Below are 18,563 nucleotides of genomic sequence, written 5' to 3' on the forward strand. Positions count from 1 at the left end.
TTTAGGAGTTTTATGGTTTTCGGTCTTACATTTAAGTCATTAATCCATATGAAGTTAATTTTCGTGAGGAGTGTAAGACAGGGGTCATCACTGTGTGTTTAACAATAAGCCCTTCAAGTGATTCTAATGCACAAGTGAGTGGGAGAGCCACTGGCTGGATCGCTTACTTACTGCAGTGGGGCTGGGAGCAGCTACAGACCCCAGTGCTGCGTCCCTAGACCTCGGACAGTCAGAATGCAGCCTGCCATGCAGCCAACATCAAATTAACAATGCACACAGCACAGGCAAGGTTCCCCCTCTGTAGACCACACCCTCCCAGTGAGGGTTTGTCCAGTGAGTGTCCGCCAGGGTTATTCCCATTGCAACCAACCGGAACTTCTTCAAGAGAACTTAACCAAAATTGAAAAGGCCGTTTTCTCTTTTGTCAAGTGCATTTATTGGCCTAAAGCTCTTCAACCCCTTTTAGACTAAATTCCATAATCATACATTATTAGAACATCAATAATTAACAATTAAAAATAATTTCGAATTAAAAAAAATTTTAATGCACAATTCATCTTGAATATACCTAATAAACATTTTTAAAAGGCTTTAAAATTCCACTGTACATATATATATGTATTGCAATGCTTTTATTCAATTGTCTATTCATGAGGCACTTGGGCTGCTTCCATGTCTTGGCTACTGTAAATAATGCTGCGATGAGCGGAAGGGTGCTTATGTCTTTCAAATTCGTGTTTTAGATTTCTTCGAATATATACCCAGAAATAGAATTGCTGGGACATAAGACAGTTTCATTTTTAGTTGTTTGAAAAGCCTGCATACTGTTGGAATATTACTCAGCCATAAGAAGAATGAAATCTTACCATTTGCAACAGCATGGACGTAGAGGGTATTGTCCTAAGTGAAATAAGTCAGAGAGAGACAAATACCATGTAACTTCACTTATATGTGGAATCTAAAGAACAAAATTAATGAACAAACAAAATGGAAACAGACTCACAGACACAGAGACCAGACTGATGGTTGCCAGAGGGCAGGGGGTCGGGGGGCTGGGTGAAAAAGTGACAGGATTAAGTACGAACTGGTAGTCACGGGGATTAAAGAACAGCATAGGGAATATAGCAAATATTGTAATAACTCTGTATGGTGCCAGGTGGGTACTGGAAATATCAGGGTAACACTTTGTAAAGTATACAATTGTCTAACGTTTATGCTGTGCACCCGAAACAATATCAAATAATATTTAATGTAAACTGTAATTGAAAACAATTTTAAAGTTCTTTTTAAAATAATAGGATTCTTAAAAAAGCTTTTAAAGAATAGTTTTCTTGACATAACAATCTTTTTCTAGCCTAATTTTCGAAAACCACCAAATAACTATGCTCCATCTTCAAAGTAATGTGCCTTCTCTAAGCACAAATCTGGCCAGAGAATAAGAAATGTCATATTCAGAGGGGCAGGGAAATGCTTTTCCCTTGCATATCAGTAACCCTTGAAACACCAGTTCTCTCTTATAACTAAGATTGTGGCGCCATCTTCAGTTCCCAAAGAGGACTGACAACTTGACGAGACTGCTTAGACTGGATTATGTAAATAAAGGACTCCTTAGAACAATAAAACGACCAAAACCCCTCTAAATGATTAGGAATGAACATGGAGAAGGAGTGGCCCAAATCACTGAACCAGAGAACCTTCTCCAAGTAGCTGCAACTCGACCTGGGATGGTGGTCTCTTTAGTCCCCAGCTAGAACTCTCACCCCAGATCCTGTTACTTAACAAGTGTGATCTGGGAACAGCAGCAGTAGCTCCCGAGAGCTAGTCAGTGATGGAAAATCTGAGGCCCCACCAAGAGCTACTGAAGCACAGTCTGCATTTTCCAGCTGATGTGGGTGCTGAGAAGTATGAGAAGCTCTGCTCTCTGGGTTCTCCCCAACTTCACAACAGCAGGGCAGGGGATGTAGGGTGGAGAGGGAACACAGACACCTCACCAATGCACAGACCTGCACGGCCTTGATGAGAAGATGCCACTGATTAAACTTAATGGTCAGCAAGTTAATAATCCATGCCAAAAGTAAACGCAAAGCCATGATCATTCCGCAAATACTACGTATTTCCCAAAGACAGTACCAGGATCAACCTCTGCCTTAATCCACAGCGCTGTAAAGACCAAAAGCTCCACTGCTTCAGTTCCACTGATACATGTGCCAGCTTCTACCTGCTCATCCTTCAAGATCGTTCACAACGTCTCCTGGATGTGACCGGGAGCCCTCCTCTGGAGGACTCCCCGTGAGCCCCGCCTGCCTCTCCACTGCTCTTGCACTCCTGCCAGCACATAGCATTGTGCAGAACAGCTTTTTATCTGTCGTGGCCCCTTCCCTACATCATAATTTCTTTGGCAAGAACAATGCTTATGCATTTGAATTCACTTATTCATTGATTTACTCTATTACTAAGCATGTACTATGTGCCAGGTGTTATGGGTTTGATTAAAATACAACAGGCATTATCGCAGCTCTCTCTACAAGCTGGTGTATTTGTAGGGTAAAACAACAAACAAGTAATGATAATAGAAGTTAAACATTATGACAGAGGAAGTATAGGGTGTTTGGAGGAACTCATGTGGGGCCATCTAGCTTGAACTTGGAAGGGCTACCTAAAATCCCAGGTAAAGGACATCAAGTTAACTGGGCAAAGAACGAAAAGAAGAGGAGAAAGTGAGGGAGTGTTCAGGAGTGGGAGGGCTGGCAACACTGAAATCACGCGTTGGGCACAGGACAACAGCCAGAATGTGTGTGTTTGGCTTTAAAGTCTGGCGTCTCATGTTACTCAAGCATCCTGACGTCAGTGCTGCTTCACAAAATAGCTCTGGCTTCAGAAAGAGAGTTGGCCAATTAACTTATCTTTTAAAGACAAAGCGTTGTTTAAAGTATGGGTTATACCTATTTTGTATTTAGGGTGACGGCTAATGTTTAAAAGCATGTTTAGAGTACCAGGACGACCAGATCACTGAGCTTCCTCTTCCATCTAAGAACTAGCAAAAGAAGCTTTACCTCAGTCAACAGAAACTTCTAAAAAATTAAACATCGTGAGTCTGCTCTACATAATCACTGAAATATGATGCTTTCACGGAACATCCCAGGATCATGGCCCGGTTATTCATTTTGAGTTTTCTTAAATATATTATCCTCATTATTGCTAAAATATGCGATGTGAAAATATACATAAGTATAGGGACTTCAAAAACTCCATCTGGCCCCGCCAGGCTCCCAGCGCCACACTCTGCTCTGCTGAGGTCGCCCACACGCCTCCGCGCCCACTACCGCCACCGTTCGGCAGCGGGCGGGATGACACACTTAGTGGCGAGCAGACGCCTTGAGGAGCACGTGAAGGAAGAAGTATGGAAACAGGTGCTGCGGGAAATGGGTGGGAAATGAGTGCCGCGGACAAACCAGACTGTACCAGCACTTCCAACGGCAAAAACCTCACCAATAAACTGAGAGCACATTGAACATAACATAGTTCTCATGTAACCTGGGAGGAAAGTTTGAAGAAAGTACTGCTGATGGCAGAAAATATCAGACCACCTGCAGTTTTGTAAACAGCACCTTGATTCGGCATCAGGATGGGATGGGAAGCACAGCGGGAGCAGGGGAAGACTGCAGGCAGGGACACGTGGTAGAATGCATCGTGAGCAATGTCACCTGTACTCAGATGTATGAAAAAATGGAGTAAAAATTCCATCATCCTTCTGGACAGGAATTAACTATGAGGATAAATAAGCTCAGTTCAACGGGCCAACCTCTCCATGTTTTTCCCCCATTACCTTGCTCGGTTATCTTTATCACAGACCTTTCACACACCACCATTTCCGAGTGTTGGTTTAATTAGGGCCAACCCACTAGTTAGTATTATGCTCTGAATAAAAGAATCTATGTGTACTTCCAGTCAAAGATGAAACATGTGTTTCTCCTCTTCTTCCCAAAACCCCACTAATATAATACTAAATAAACTTAAAAATTTTAAATTTATGTGGACAAAGGAAAAAGGAAATGGACTAGAGGTTTCAGTAAATGATAGAGAAATGGAAAATGTACATGGAAAAGGGAGCCACAGTGTGTGTGCAGAGGAGGAAAGGGGAGGAAAAAAATGAATTTGCTTTCTTAGAGATCAAGAACTGTCAGACATGGCAGAGGAGACTTGAGGGGGACGGAGAAAGTCGTCATGTGCCGAGGAACAAGAATTGGGATACTGAACTGTTCAACAGCAAACTGGGCATAAGGAAAAAAAAAGAAGAGGAAGAGAGCTGTAAAAATTTCTAAAAGAAAATGATCTTCAGCTTCAATTGAGCATTCCAGCTGAACTTCCCACCAAGTATGACAGAATAAGGATATTTTCAGAAACACGAGACTTCAGAGAATTTTCCTGCCACACGCCCTTCCCCAGGAAGCTGTCGTAGGACATGTTTCACTAAATGAAGGAGTGAACTCAAGCGGAGGAAGACATGGGATTCAGCGTGAGAGCTCCGAGTCGGGCTGACAGCTCAGTGGCCCACGGGGCCAGGGTGGGGCAGGAGGACAGGACAGACAGGGAAGATCATCTCTGGAAAGAAAAAGAACACTGCTATGATGGTACAACTACAAGCAGTTAAGGATTATGATGTTATCAGAGTTAAGGCAGACGGAGCAAGGCTTTTCAAAAAGGAAGACAATCAGAGACTAAAGGGAAAAGACAGGAAGGAACACACTTCTCTACTTGGCTGTGCCGTGAGCAACGTTATAGAAGTCTCTCCTTAGGCACAGGGGACGCCTGGCGCCACCAACAGTAGCGAACAGTGTACAGCGCACGCTGTGTCTTTTCCACACATAAAGGAAGCTCTTGATGGCTTCTCTGTTATATCTGAATTGCCACCATCACTATTCTTGTGCCTTGAGGCCATTATTAAGTAAAATAAGGGTTACCTGAACATGAGCACTGCAGCGCCTCCACCATCAAGCTGACGACTGAGCTGGCTACTTAGTCACAAACAGTTGGGAGGAGTTTAGAGCATGAAGATGCTGGACAAAGGGGGGTGGATGATTTAGTCCTGGGTGGCACGGAGCAGGATGGCACAAAACTTTTATCACGCTACTCAGAAACACACACCACTCAAAACTTATGAATTGTTTACTTCTGGAATGTTCCATTTAATATTGTCGGACTACAGTTGACAACAGTCACTAAAACTGTAGAAAGCAAGAGAGATAAGGGGCAACTACCATACATTCATCAAAAAGCAAACACTGGGCCTGGCTGGTGTAGCTCAGTGGATTGAGCACAGGCCTGCAAACCTAGAGATCTCGGTTCGATTCCCAGTCAGGGCACATGCCTGGGTTGCAGGCCAATTCCCAGCAGGGAATGCATGAGAGGCAACCATACATTGATATTTCTCTCTCTCTCTCCTTTCCTTCCCTCCTGCTTCTGAATAAATAAAATCTTTAAAAAAAAAAAGAAAGCAAACACTGATTGTTAATTTTAAATGACTTGACTAGGACTCCCACTGCAGGCTGCTGGTCATGGAAGTACCCCACCCCATAAATGGCCCAGACGCGGCCCTCCCCCTCCGAGTCAGCCTACGGCACCCCCACCTTTACTTCTTCACAGTAGCCTAGGACCAGCGGCCCACGGTCTGCCAGCGCCAACCCCAAATCCTCATGCCCAACTGATTTATAGTCCAAGAAACTGTATTTTTAACCAATTAGAGCCTACCGCTTTATATACCTCATGAAACTGAATGGAACAGCTAACCTCAGACGAGACGACCCTGGAGCAACAAAGACCCTAAACTGCTGCCCCGGGGAGCAATCGCTGCTGAGCGACATTGCCTAGATGCTCCGGCCCCTCAGATTTCCCACTCCCCCGAGGGTCCCCTTGTCTTATTCCCCTGATGGGGAGTAATCCATGCACCCATCTCTGGAACTAGTTTTCCCTTCTTTCTGTCTGTTTTAGTGTGTTCTGAGCCAATGTTGCTGGATGGAACTTCCTCTCTCATGCAATCCTGTCCACATACCACCCAAATAAAGTTCCAGGAGAGGAACTGTTGATGCCACACTTTAAAGAGCATGGGGGATGGGCTATATTGCAGGGCTGTCCTTGGCAAACACACTCGGTCACAAAGATCAATACACAAAAATTAACTGCATTTCTATTCAGTAGCAGTAATTAGAAAATGGCGTGTTAAATAGATACAATTACTAGAATCAACAAACATGAAACACCTAGCAATAAAGCTACTGAGACATGAGACCTCCACACAGAAACGACACAGCAACACAGAGGCACCAGGCCTGGTGGGGGCAGGAAGGCTCTGCAGCTGCAGGGGCAGCGTGGTGAAGTCAGGTTGGTGACTGTACGAGAGCACTTACCCGGGCTTTTGTGTGTTAATTGTTGGATCAGTCTTTTTGATCACTAAAGTTTCCCTGGTCTGCCATTAGAACATTTATCTAATAAAAGCTTCATATCCAGAATATATAGAAATGTCTCTGATATCATGGGCCAACCAATAAAAGGGGGCCCAAAGATGTAAGTGAAAAAGAGGATATACAAATGACTGACAAATATGAAATGAGTTCAAGCTCATTACTAATCAGGAAAACACAAAATTAAACCAAATGATTTACTGTGGATGGCTAAAAATGCACAACTAAAAATAAAAATATTAAAAAACACAATACCAAGTATTGGCTAGGACTGGGAAAACAGATTCTTGTGCATTTATGAAAGGAGTGTAAAATGGTACTTTGGGGAACAATTTGGTGGTACATAACAAAGCTGAACATGTTCCCTCCAAAAATGCATACATGTGCGCACTGAAAGACATGCATTAGAATGTTTATATGGACTAGTTGCAAGAGCTCCGAACAGAAAACCCAATGCCTATCACTGGTAAGATGAGCCAAGTACAACCTACTCCTATAATTAAATATGATACAGCAACAAAGGGGAAGGAACTACTGCCACATCCACCATGGATCAATCTCAATGAACTCAGGAAAATCCACACACAAAAGGGTGTCGAACACATACAAAGTTCAAAAACAGGCAAATTAATTTATGTGACAGAATGGCTTTTAGGGGCTAGTAACTGGAAGATGATATAAAGGTGGCCTTCCAGGTGTAACTGTGTTTGATTTCTTGATTCGAGGGGTGGTAATGAGCATGCACACTTTATAAAAATGTACTGAGCTAAGTGAAATAAGCCATCAGAGAAAGACAAACATCGTATGACCTCGCTTATAAGTGGAACCTAATGAACAAAAGAACTAATGAGCAACACAGAACCAGAGGCCTGGAACCATGGAGCAGACTGACCGCTGTGGGAGGGGAGGGGGGAGGCAGCGGTGGAAAGAAGGGGAGGGGATCAAACACGTATGTGAAGGACTCACAGACACGGACAACAGTGTGGGGACTGAGTATGGAATTGAGAGGGCTCGACGGGTGGAGGGGGGTGAAGAGGGAAAAACCAAGACAACTCTAACAGCATAAACAATAAAACATTTTTAAAAATGTTATTGAGTTTAAGGTTCATGGACTTTTCTGCATATGTATTATAGTACAATAAAGTGCTTGCAAAATTTTTAAAATTATATAACTATAAGTGGAGGATGAGGCAGAAATACAGGCAGTAGAAATGTCTAAACTGATAAACCAAGAAATAGCTATAGAGCATAGTGTTTAAAAATAAAAAAGTAACTACCACAAAATATTTAAGTTAGAAATTGTTGCCCCCAGGGGTTGGAGAGGGGCCTGTTATTCAGCAATTGGGGGCACTAGATTTCTTTTTAATCCTCACCTGAGAATATATTGATTGATTGATTTCTGAGAGGGAGAAACATTGATTGGTTGCCTCCCACACATACCCCAACCAGGATCACACCTGCAACCAACGTATGTGCCCTGAGTGGGAATTGAACCCACAACCCTTTGCTGTGTGGGATGACACTCCAACCACTGAGCAACCCAGCCAGGGCAGTACTAGATATTTTTTAAGTGGCATGCGTATGACACATATACAGGTCAAAACATTTCAATTCTTCACAAAGGAAAAAGTACTGATGTAGGTAGAAATGCAAATGGTTTCCTACAACTAATGATGCTAAATAAAGTCTGTCTGATAGAAGAAAAATTCACTCTTGCTTTTAGGAAAATTATAAACATCAAGTTTTAAAAGTTAAAAAATTATAAAAGGAAATGATAGGTGATATAATGTCACCACAGTTTTAAGCCAAATGCTAATCATTAAGAAAGGGGGAAAGAGGTGAAGGAGGGCAGAATATGCCAGCCCAAGATATGCCACTTTGGCACAAGGACTCCTTTGAACTAAAGGCACCTGAGGACAGCAGCAGGTGAAGGGAGAGAGCCCTGACTCTCCTCTTTCCTCTGAGCACAGGGGATAAACCCCCCACAGAAGACGTCCTCTCTGTACCAGAAGGAAAGCAACGTTCCTCCCAGCAAGGGCAGGATGCTGAATCTGAGAATTCCGTGCAAAGCTTATTAAAAGAATTCTTACCTTCCTTTAGCCTCCTCCTCCCGTAGTTTACTTTTCCACAATCACCTCTTTCCTCTACCCGGTATGAAAGTCTTTAGGTTCTGCCACTCCTTTGGGTCTTCATTTCCTTCTGAGGGCTCCTGTGTCCCATAACGCTGAATAAACTTGTATCATTTGCTTCTGTTAACCTGTCTTATGTCAACTTACTTCTAAGGCCGAGCCAAAAACTTTAAGAGAGTAGCAGCAAGATTTTGCCTCCCCTGCAGAAGCAAACCCTGGGTGCATTTTATTCTGTTAATGCGCAGCACACAGCCGCAGTTGTTTACATCCATGGTTTCTCATTCCATGAAGAGAAGAAGCTGGGTGCACAACACAGAAGGATACACCTGGGGGGTGTGTGCTGCTCATGGATGGAAGTTCTTCTTCTTTAGTTTATTCTTTAGATTAAACTTCCATTTGCCAGTGCAACCGATAAACCACGCTAATAGGAACTATGTGGAGGACACTCCATGGTCAGTTGTGAAACACAGGATTTTTTGACGGCAGGCCTTCTTAGAAACGTCACTGTTACTGCGCACCATGACTCTCCACTGTGACTCAAGTACTTTAATATTTAAATTTAAAAATAAAAAAAATTTTTAATGGAAAGAATCTATTACAGAAGGAATTAAGAGGCAGCTCTTGGTAGGTTTAGGGTCATCCAGAAGTCTGAACATCTCAAACTTCCCCCATGCCTTAAAGTCTTTCCCAGGACTAATACAATTTTTAGTCCCCTGGCTATTTGGTAGCATTTGTGAGTACACTAGAATTTTTAACTGGCTTTTCTAAAAGAAAAATTTTTTCCTTAAAAACACATTTGACATACTTTTCAAAAAGACATTGGGTGCAAAAAAGGATTTCTAAATGTTGATTTATTTTTGTTTTTCGGGTCAAGACTGTATGACTATATATGAGCTACCCATTATTTAGATACCAGAAAAGAACAAGGAAAGAATGTATAGGATATCTGATTTTTTTAATGTGAACAGCAATTAAGTATACAGTCTTGTTAAAGAGAGTGGTAAAAATTGAATGTTACATATATGGAATCAGTACATCAAATTTTACTTAGGTAGCTGATAATTCTTATTAACTAATTCTGCAAAAACCAAAACCAGTTATGCAGAAACCAGAGTAAAAAAAAATGCCCCTTTCTGAACCCCAGTGTGATCAAACTGATTTCGTATCTAGCTTATTGATAATATTCAGTTTTAGTTCTCCCTGTGCAAATAATACATGTGGTCATTAACGGTGGTTCGGGGAGGTGAAAGTGATTTCTCTTAGGAAAGTTCAACATAATAACCCACATATTAAGAAGTTATTACAGATTTACAGAGAGAAACCAGTACTGAGGGAACACAATTCACCCGTGTGCTAACAGGGCTACAACAGGTTTTGTTAAACACGGAGTCACAGACAGTGACGGCAGCACATGCTCAGTGCATCGCTTCATGGAGTGCGTGTGTGTGGCTCCGTGGAGTCAAAGACCACGTGTCCACCACACTTCTAATGCATGGGCTTTAATGGATACAAATCTGTCCAATTCTTTTAAAAAACAATTTAAACATCTTTTAAGACTGTGAACTTGACATGTAAGGACAGTGTGTTTTAATGCCCCACACATTGGGGAGATTAGGTGTGAAACACATGACGACCTCTTGTAAACAAGACTGTGTATACTTTTGTTGTACGACCACAAAGAGCTCTCAAAACAACTCAATACTTCAGACTGAGATCGGCACCTTTATTATTTGGCCAAAGAAAATTCAGATGGCTTTCCTGGAGTTACATGCACCCCAAGACACACACAAGGAATGAGTGTAACTGTGGCACTAAAAAAACCTGCCACTATGGAACACAGGTTAGTGTGCACTGATGCTGCACATTTTGCTAACACACTATGATTTGTTTGCTTCCCATCATCATGGGACACAAGAAAACGACACTCAAGACTATCTTGTTAGGACAGGACAAGTGATGACCCCAGTTTTAAACAGGGTTCTTCATTGAAGGAAAAGATAGAGCCATGAAAGTCAAATTCGCTGACTTCAAATGGTTTACGTCCCAGGATGAATCAGGTTACACTGATTGAAGCCCAATTTAATTTAGGCAGTTTTTCAACCACAAGAATAAGGTCATTCTTAGTACATATTAATAATTAAGCCAACATATACACAATTAGCAATATCCTATATAATATTAAATGTTTTATCAACTTGTTCTTGATTATTTTATATTTAGTTAATTTGTTGCTTTGTTTAAAAACAAAGCTCAACTTTATTTCACAATGTACTTTGTACTTCTAAGTGTTTTCTGTAATTATTTCATTGAAGCAGGTACAGTTCTCCGGATTTTATGAGCCAAACTCAACTGTATCATCTGTTATCTGTTTAAATTCATAACTGCCTCTGCCATCCATGTGCAGGTAGTACTGTGGGAAGGAAGGGGGGAATCAATGAATAAGAGAATTTCCTTCTTGTCAAGAATTTATGTAGCGATTATTACAACAATTATTAGACATGATTTGTTTTAAGCCTTAAGAAATTTTAAAGTTTATATACAGAAATGCATACAGGTCTCCAAGGTAAGACTAAATGAAGAAGTCTGCTCTTTTTAAAAATACCAACAATATAACTCTGCTTGGAATATAGTACTTCCCCTTTTGAGAATTAAAATACTAGACTTCCTTACTATTTTAAAAGAACCAAATCTATAAGCGTCCCACAAATTAGAATGTTTCTATAACTCCATGACCAAGGATCTGATCTACGACAGGTCAAGCTGAGTCAAATGCAGTCTGTTCAAAGAGGCAGCCTTTAGCGCTTCCTTAATCATGCTTCCTAGACCAGCCTGGAGCCTACGCAGAGGCTCTTCTGCTTCTGGAGTGGGCACAGGGGGAAAAGAGGGATACAGTGTGCCCATCTACCCCATCCTGTGGAGACAGCTCGGGACAGTGGTGAATACAGACTTCTGTTTAGTGGCTTTTCATTTACAGAAAGGACTTCTGTTTTCCCAGTTTCATATTGTTATTTCAGAGCTATTCTGGCCTCTAACTTTGCTGTTCTTCCTGCCACTCCTTTTTCACATGACCACTGGCCTGATGGGTAGTTTGCTGGAGGTAAAACCCAAGTCCTCTCACTGTCCTACGGCTGTTAGGTTTGTGAACGTCTGAAGAAAACACAGAGGCTTGGATATCTTTTAAACTTCTTTGATTTCTAGTTATTCAATTTCTCATCCAATTCATGAAAATATGGGCAAATTATGCCCTAAGATAAAAAAATTATCTTTACAAGGCACATAGTCATACAAAATTTCACTACATTTTATTAAGTGCTTTCAGATAGGCTATCTCTTTGATCCTTGAGGTAATAATCTATAAGACACATAGACAAGGATCAATAATATTATATGTTATTATATGATATGTTATTCATATAATAATATGTTATTATATGAAGGAAGCAAAAAATGCCAGAAACAATGGTATCTGAACCCAGGTTTTCTGACTTCAATCCCAAGCTCTTCATTTCATCATTTGTGCACTGTCACCTAAACTATCAGCTCCTGAGGGTAAAGACAGGTCTCTGTATCCCTCACACACTTAGCCTAGTACTTGGCACAAAAGGTGCTCAATCAGGGACAAGATACCCTCGTTCCAACTTTTCCCAAACCCTTTCTTTTACCTAAACTTTCTGTGTCATTTAGGGAGGGAAGGGGAAAGGGAAAAAAAACAAAATGAATTAAACTAGGTTTACTTTTTAGGGTCTGATCATTTTACATTAGGAGCTGTAAAGAGCTGCTGGCCATCCTGAGAATGGCACTGCTGGAACGGCAGGAGAAGTAAGGTGTCTGTTGCCAGCGTGACTCTCTCTGTGCATCTTTGTAAGCTACGTGACTGCCAGTGAGGTCCACCTCACCGCAGTGCAGTGATGGACAAAACTGACTCAGTTTCCTTCGAGTCCTGATCTCCACCCAAAATGCCCCTAGACATTTGGGGATCTAATCTTTCTGAAGACTCATTCTTCTCTTGTCAATACCAGATGGTAACAAAAATTTTACTTAGCCACAGTTGTGACAAAATTTGGCAAATTTTAGTCAGTCATTTACTAAGTCATTTATAAAACTGGAAAACCACTAACTGGTTCTCTAATATCTCTCATTTAAAACAAGGTATTGTTTATATACATGCAGCTTTTAAAACTGACAACTTCAACAATATTTAAGAAAATCCTATTTCATTTTATAAAACTGAATCACCCTTTTCCCTTAAGGTATATGTAAATAAGGGAATATACACCGAGAAATCTAAAACCATAATCACCTGAATTCCCATATTTAAATAAACTTTCACAGTATCATTCAGTGTAATAAATACAAACCTCATGGTGCTTCCAAAGAGACTTCCTATGCGACACGGTGAAGAGGGTGATGCCAACCTAACACAGAGAAGATGACTGAGGGTTGTACCAACAGCACAGAGGACAATCTACACACTCTATATAGTTTAAGCTACTAAGATAATGGTCTTCAGTAGCTGCAGTTAAAAATCAATGTCAGAGAAAACATTATAACAGATGCCATATGTTTAAGGTAATACAAAGTATAAGCCATCAACCACATAATAAAAACTAAAAGCTACCAATAAAGTTCTTTAAGAGAAAAAAAAAAAACCTAAACTGACCAGTACTAGCAATTGTGTGTTATTGTGCTTTGGGCAGAAAATAAATATCCTAGCACATTTTCTATTTATTGTGAAAAAAGGTGTAAGAATGATAGAGACAGCAAAAGGGCAAAATCAGAAAAATTAAATCAATGCAGTACTGTCCACAGTCAATTTGTTTTTCAAATACAGGGTCAATAATCCTTTATTGGAAGCCCATGTGGGGATGTGTCTTGGAATTCAAATTTTGGAAAAACAGTATTTACCACCCCTCCGCTTTCTGGGGTAGAGTTCTATAATTAAACACACAAGTCCATCTATAGCAACACCTGTGGACAATGATGATGAACAGATAAATTAAATATCTTTTGGTGGTTCAGGCCAGCTTTAACTACCCAATGAGCTTTTAGCAGAAGATAACAAAAAATCTTTTCACTTTAATAGCTTACTGAATTTTTTTGACTTAGAATAGGTTTTTACAAATTTGAACTTCAGATTTTTATTAAAAACACTAATATAGTAACAACTAAATAAAACTAGTTGCTCTGGATCCCTGGTTCTCACAACTGGAGGGTGGGGTGTGTGCTTTGTCCCTTAGGGGACATTTGTCAATGTCTGTAGACATTTCTGATTGTTACAACCGAGAGTGCCATCGCCATCGAACAGGCAGAGGTCAGAGATGCTGCCCAGTGCCCTACGTGCAGAGAACAGCCCCGAGGGCCAACAGTGGTACGACTGAGAAAGCCTGCTCCAGACCCCTGGTTTCGGAACGGACCGCTCAGGCCGGCAGAGACAGAGGCTGGTGTGCGGGAGGCTGCCATCGGGAGTTCTACACTGCACTGCCATTTCATAGTTTTTTAAAAATTGGCATTGTTTATTCTGGATCACTTCTATCATGAGCTGGAAGTGCCCAAGTGTGCATTTACACTTACGTTGTACACAGTGATGACAAAGTAGTATCACTTAAAACTTTAAATGCATCACAAATTTGGCTGCTATGTAGAGAGCTTCTCAAATTGGTTAGAAATCACATGACAAAATAAGTACATTAAAAGTTAATATAACATACATTTCAACAGTACAATTATCTGATTTTCGAAAGCTCATTTCAGATATTATTTCTCTTCATAACTGCACAATAATTGAATTACATCTTGACTTAGTGAGGCATTCTTTATAACAGAATCACTAAAGTCAAAATACACAGTAGAAGAACTGCACCTTCTGTGGGGACTTAGAGCCCACAGCTAGATATTTAAGGAAACCGCACAATCAAAACAACCAGCGAAGAGCCCCTCAGTCGCTGAGCAAATAGAGACTGCACGGTTTATGTGTAAGAGAATAACACAAACGTCTCTAAGACCTCTGAATCTGAAAATCTATTTAGACAAATGTATAAAAAGTAACTGACTCAAGAAAACCAATCATCCAAAAAGCAAAGTCAGGAGTTAGAATCTTCCTACACAGATGAATGTAGCAAATTTATTCTTTCATCAGTACGTCAATGCTTCTCAAACTTTAATGTACCTTTGAATCATCTGGAATTTTTGTTAAAACACAGACTCTGGTTTAGAAGGGCCTGCGATTCTGCATTTCCAGCAAGCACATGGGCTGTTGATGCTCCTGACCCATGACCACACCTGGACTAGCAGGAATTCATGCTTTTATGTGCAACCTTATGTATTTATTGTAAATTTCCAAAGAAGAGTTACAAAATGGTACTTCATTTACTTACATAAAATCTTTTTGGAGTTTGCTCAACATTTTGAGGAAAATTCAACAAGATTATAGATCATAGTGACAATTCTTCGCAGGGAAAAAAAACAAAACTGAGACTACTGACTAATTACTTAAAGAATGGAAGCAATGCAGATACTCAGAAAAGGCTACTAGCCCAGGCCAGAGGAAAAATGGATAAATTAAAGTTGCCATATGATTATTGCTGAGTTTTCTTGATGAAAAAACCAAATGACATTTAGGTAAAGTTAATGGAACAAATTAAGAAAATACCAGTTAATGAACTCTGAGGACAGGGAATGAGGTAAAGGGAAGTAAATGTAAATATATCATTTCTTTCATATCTAAGAGGTGTCTAAAGGAAATTATATACATAATAAATTTACTTTTTCTTCTTTTTTAAAGACTTCATTTATTTATTTAGACTGAGAGGAAGGAAAGAAGAAAGAGGGAAACACCAATGTGTGGTTGCCTCTTGCACACCCTGCAGTGGAGACTTGGCCCGCACCCCAGGCGTGTGCCCTGACTGGGAATCAAACTGGTGACCCTCTGGTTCACAGGCCTGTGCTCGACCATTGAGCTACACCAGCCAGGATAAATTTACTTTTTCTTTTACTCATATCTTTTATCAGTTTAAAATCTTTGCTAAAGTAAGGTATCATCTGTTGATAGTAGTTTTGTTACTTAATAACTTAGAATCTTCTCTTTGGACAGATATCTGGTTGGCACAGAGTAAACCGGGAAGGGGGACATGGACCCTCCACCTGAGAACCTGCCCAGCTTACCTCTCGACAGTGACTGTAAATGTAGCCTTCCACGTCCACACTCACGGCGCTTGTGCACTCATCCAAAATGGCAAACTGGGGTTTGTGATAAAATAATCTTGCCATCTGAAACATAAAAATATTTTATATGATTGCATTAATGCAGAACTTAATGTATACTGTATTATACAGAATTAACTTCGGTATAATGCAGAAGTTAAAAAGCTAAAATAGATTTACTTAAATTAAGTAAGCACTTACAGTCTTACAAAGCAAGCATCAAAATTATTCTAATTCAGAAAATCTATTTCCCCCTGGCTGGTGTAGCTCAGTGGATTGAGCGCAGACCTGAGAACCAGAGGATCACGGTTCGATTCCCAGTCAGGGCACATGCCTGGGTTGCAGGCCAGTTCCCAGCAGGGGACGCATGAGAGGCAACCATACACTGATGTTTCTCTCCCTCTCTCCTTCCCTTCCCCTCTAAAGATAAATAAATAAAATCTTTTAAAAAAATCTATTTCCCAGAAATAAAAACAATATAAATACACTGATTTCTTTTTATTATCTTCTGGAACAAAGAGAGAAATGTAATGCAGGGGAAATATTGTTCAGAGTAAAAGAAAACTTTTAGGACTGCTATAAGGTGAAATTGAGTTTTAAACTAATATTCAATAAAGTTCTCTATACAAGATTACAGGATACTTATTTTAACCAAATCTTAGCATTCAGATGTATTAATGGCTCAGGTGCAAAAATGTATCTATCTTTAAATATTTTGTTGCTTAAGTAATGTCCATTAATATTAAGTTGCCAATTAATACTCCCGCCATTTTTAGCGCACCTTTATAGACTTGCTTGTTTCTTAAAGCCTTTGCTAATTTATAAGTAAAAATTAACATCAAGATTGTTACAGTTTTCATTTCTTTGATTAGCAGGAATGCTGGACATTTTCTAATGTTTACTTTCTGTATGTGGTTTATTTTCCGGAAATTATTTATTCTGATCCTTTGTCTAACAGACATTCCAATTCGTCACCTGCCCCTAACAATGATTTCCATGCTGCAAGACCAATGGACACTTTTCTATCACTACCCAATTTATCTTCTATGCAAGATGCAACTCAGGTGACCACTCCCTCCTTCTTGAGAAAGGGACAGTAAAATCATGGCCTTAAGTTCCCTCCTACTTTTTAGGCTGCTCTCCTGGTTTCTTTGCCAGCATTTTCTCTTCCACATAACCATTCAATGTTGGGGTTCCTCAGGCTAACTCCTAGGTCCTCTTCTCTTTTTCCTATATTGTATTTCTCTAAGTGATCTCATCAAATCTCATGATTTCAAATATTATTTACACTTATAAATTCCCAAAAACATCTCATTTATACTTCTAACCTTCAGACTGATATATAAAAATTCTTATTTGATATTTCTACTTGAATATCTCACAGGACTTTAAACATCTAAAATTCATAGATTTTGTAGATTTTCCCTTAAAATCCATTCATCCATCATCCCCAATATTAAACACTTCAGAAAGTGACACTATCAGACAGCAGCTCAAGCTAGAAAGCCAGGAGTCCTTCTTGACCTTTCCCTGTCCCTCCTCCCCCTCACCTCCCCACACCCCTCACTTTGCGTCTGTTTGCTGGAGAGGGTCCTGCTCACACGCAGTCCACTCACCCTTCCCCATCTCCACAGTCATGCCCTTGACCTGGAGCACAACCCTCTGTCTGGGTGGTCTCAAAGAGGCTCCTACTTCCTCTTTTACTCTTCTCCCATCCACTTTCCATGTCATTGGAGAGGCACTCAGATATGTAAATCACAGAATTTCATTCTTCTGCTTAAAACCATTTAACAACTTCCCACTTCACTTAAAATAAAACTCCAATTCCTTACCAAGGTCAACGAGGCCCTGTGCGATCTTACCCCTCCTCACTCTCTACCCTCCACATTCTAGACAAAACCAACTCCTCTCGACGACCAGGACACAAGGTCTGGTCTCAGGCCTCAGAGGCTTAGTACTGTCACTTTCCTTATGTTGCCAAGCCCTTAATTCGTTTCTCGCATCCTTCAAATTTCTCCTAAGGTCCCCTCCTCGAGCAACCTACCCTGACCCCTCCCCATCAATCCCAGTGGGTCCCGTCCTAACATCTCTGCAGCACTTCCCATCCTGGGAATTCAACTGTATGTGGTCTGTTTCTTTGTCTACTTCCCCAGGCTAGAATACTCACACAAGCAGAAACCCCATTTTAATCAGCACTGCACAGCCAACACTTTATATATGAAAACATTCAACTAGCTGGAAAATGACTAAAACATACAACACAGATTTCTCGGGGTTTATAGCTATTTGTATGGGGTGAGGAAGAGGAAACAGCAAGTACAGACACGATGCAGAAGTTCAGCTGTACAAAGGAATGGAATTATGGAATTTTGGTGAAGGCCAAGTTTGCTTTTTAGATTGGAGAAACCTGAAAATTTCTTTTTGAAAGAGACTAGAGAAATTAAATATAGGGTGCATCTGTGTGTGTCTGTACATGTCTGTATAACTGAAGGAAAGGGATGTGATAAAGTCAGAGAAGAAAGGGTCCAAAAACACAAATGAAGGAGGAGTGGTTATCTGAAGGTTTTCACAAATGCCCCTCCTGTGTTCCCACGAACTCTCTGCATTCTTTCAGCACCACACTTACCACATTATGTGGAAATACTCTCCTGTGTGCCTCTCCCTGCTCTGCTGTCAGCTACGTGGTGCCACACTAAGAGTGTAAAGTGACTAAGTACAGGATGGGACAAAGGCAGGTGTACAGTTGTAAGCATGCGAGTTTATTCTTGTATTATCA

The 18,563-nt window shown here is 40.6% G+C and overlaps 1 protein-coding gene across 2 annotated transcripts in view; it reads right to left on the reverse strand.

The window, feature by feature from the left end:
• Positions 1-10,286: 10,286 nt before the first annotated feature.
• Positions 10,287-18,563, reverse strand: part of ABCD3 (ATP binding cassette subfamily D member 3) — a 125,239-nt gene continuing 116,962 nt past the window's right edge. For both annotated transcript variants that reach the window (XM_037137179.2, XM_037137178.2), the window contains 3 exons: positions 15,749-15,853; positions 12,946-13,002; positions 10,287-10,997 (listed from right to left, as the gene is read on the reverse strand). In XM_037137179.2, coding sequence (XP_036993074.1) covers positions 10,920-10,997; positions 12,946-13,002; positions 15,749-15,853 — 240 coding nt within the window. In that variant the 3' untranslated portion in view covers positions 10,287-10,919. The remainder of the gene's footprint in view (positions 10,998-12,945; positions 13,003-15,748; positions 15,854-18,563) is intronic.

This window comes from Artibeus jamaicensis, unplaced genomic scaffold, assembly GCF_021234435.1.
Source record: "Artibeus jamaicensis isolate MK-2021 breed Jamaican fruit bat unplaced genomic scaffold, CSHL_Jam_final contig_482, whole genome shotgun sequence".
NCBI classification, from domain to species: Eukaryota; Metazoa; Chordata; class Mammalia; order Chiroptera; family Phyllostomidae; genus Artibeus; species Artibeus jamaicensis.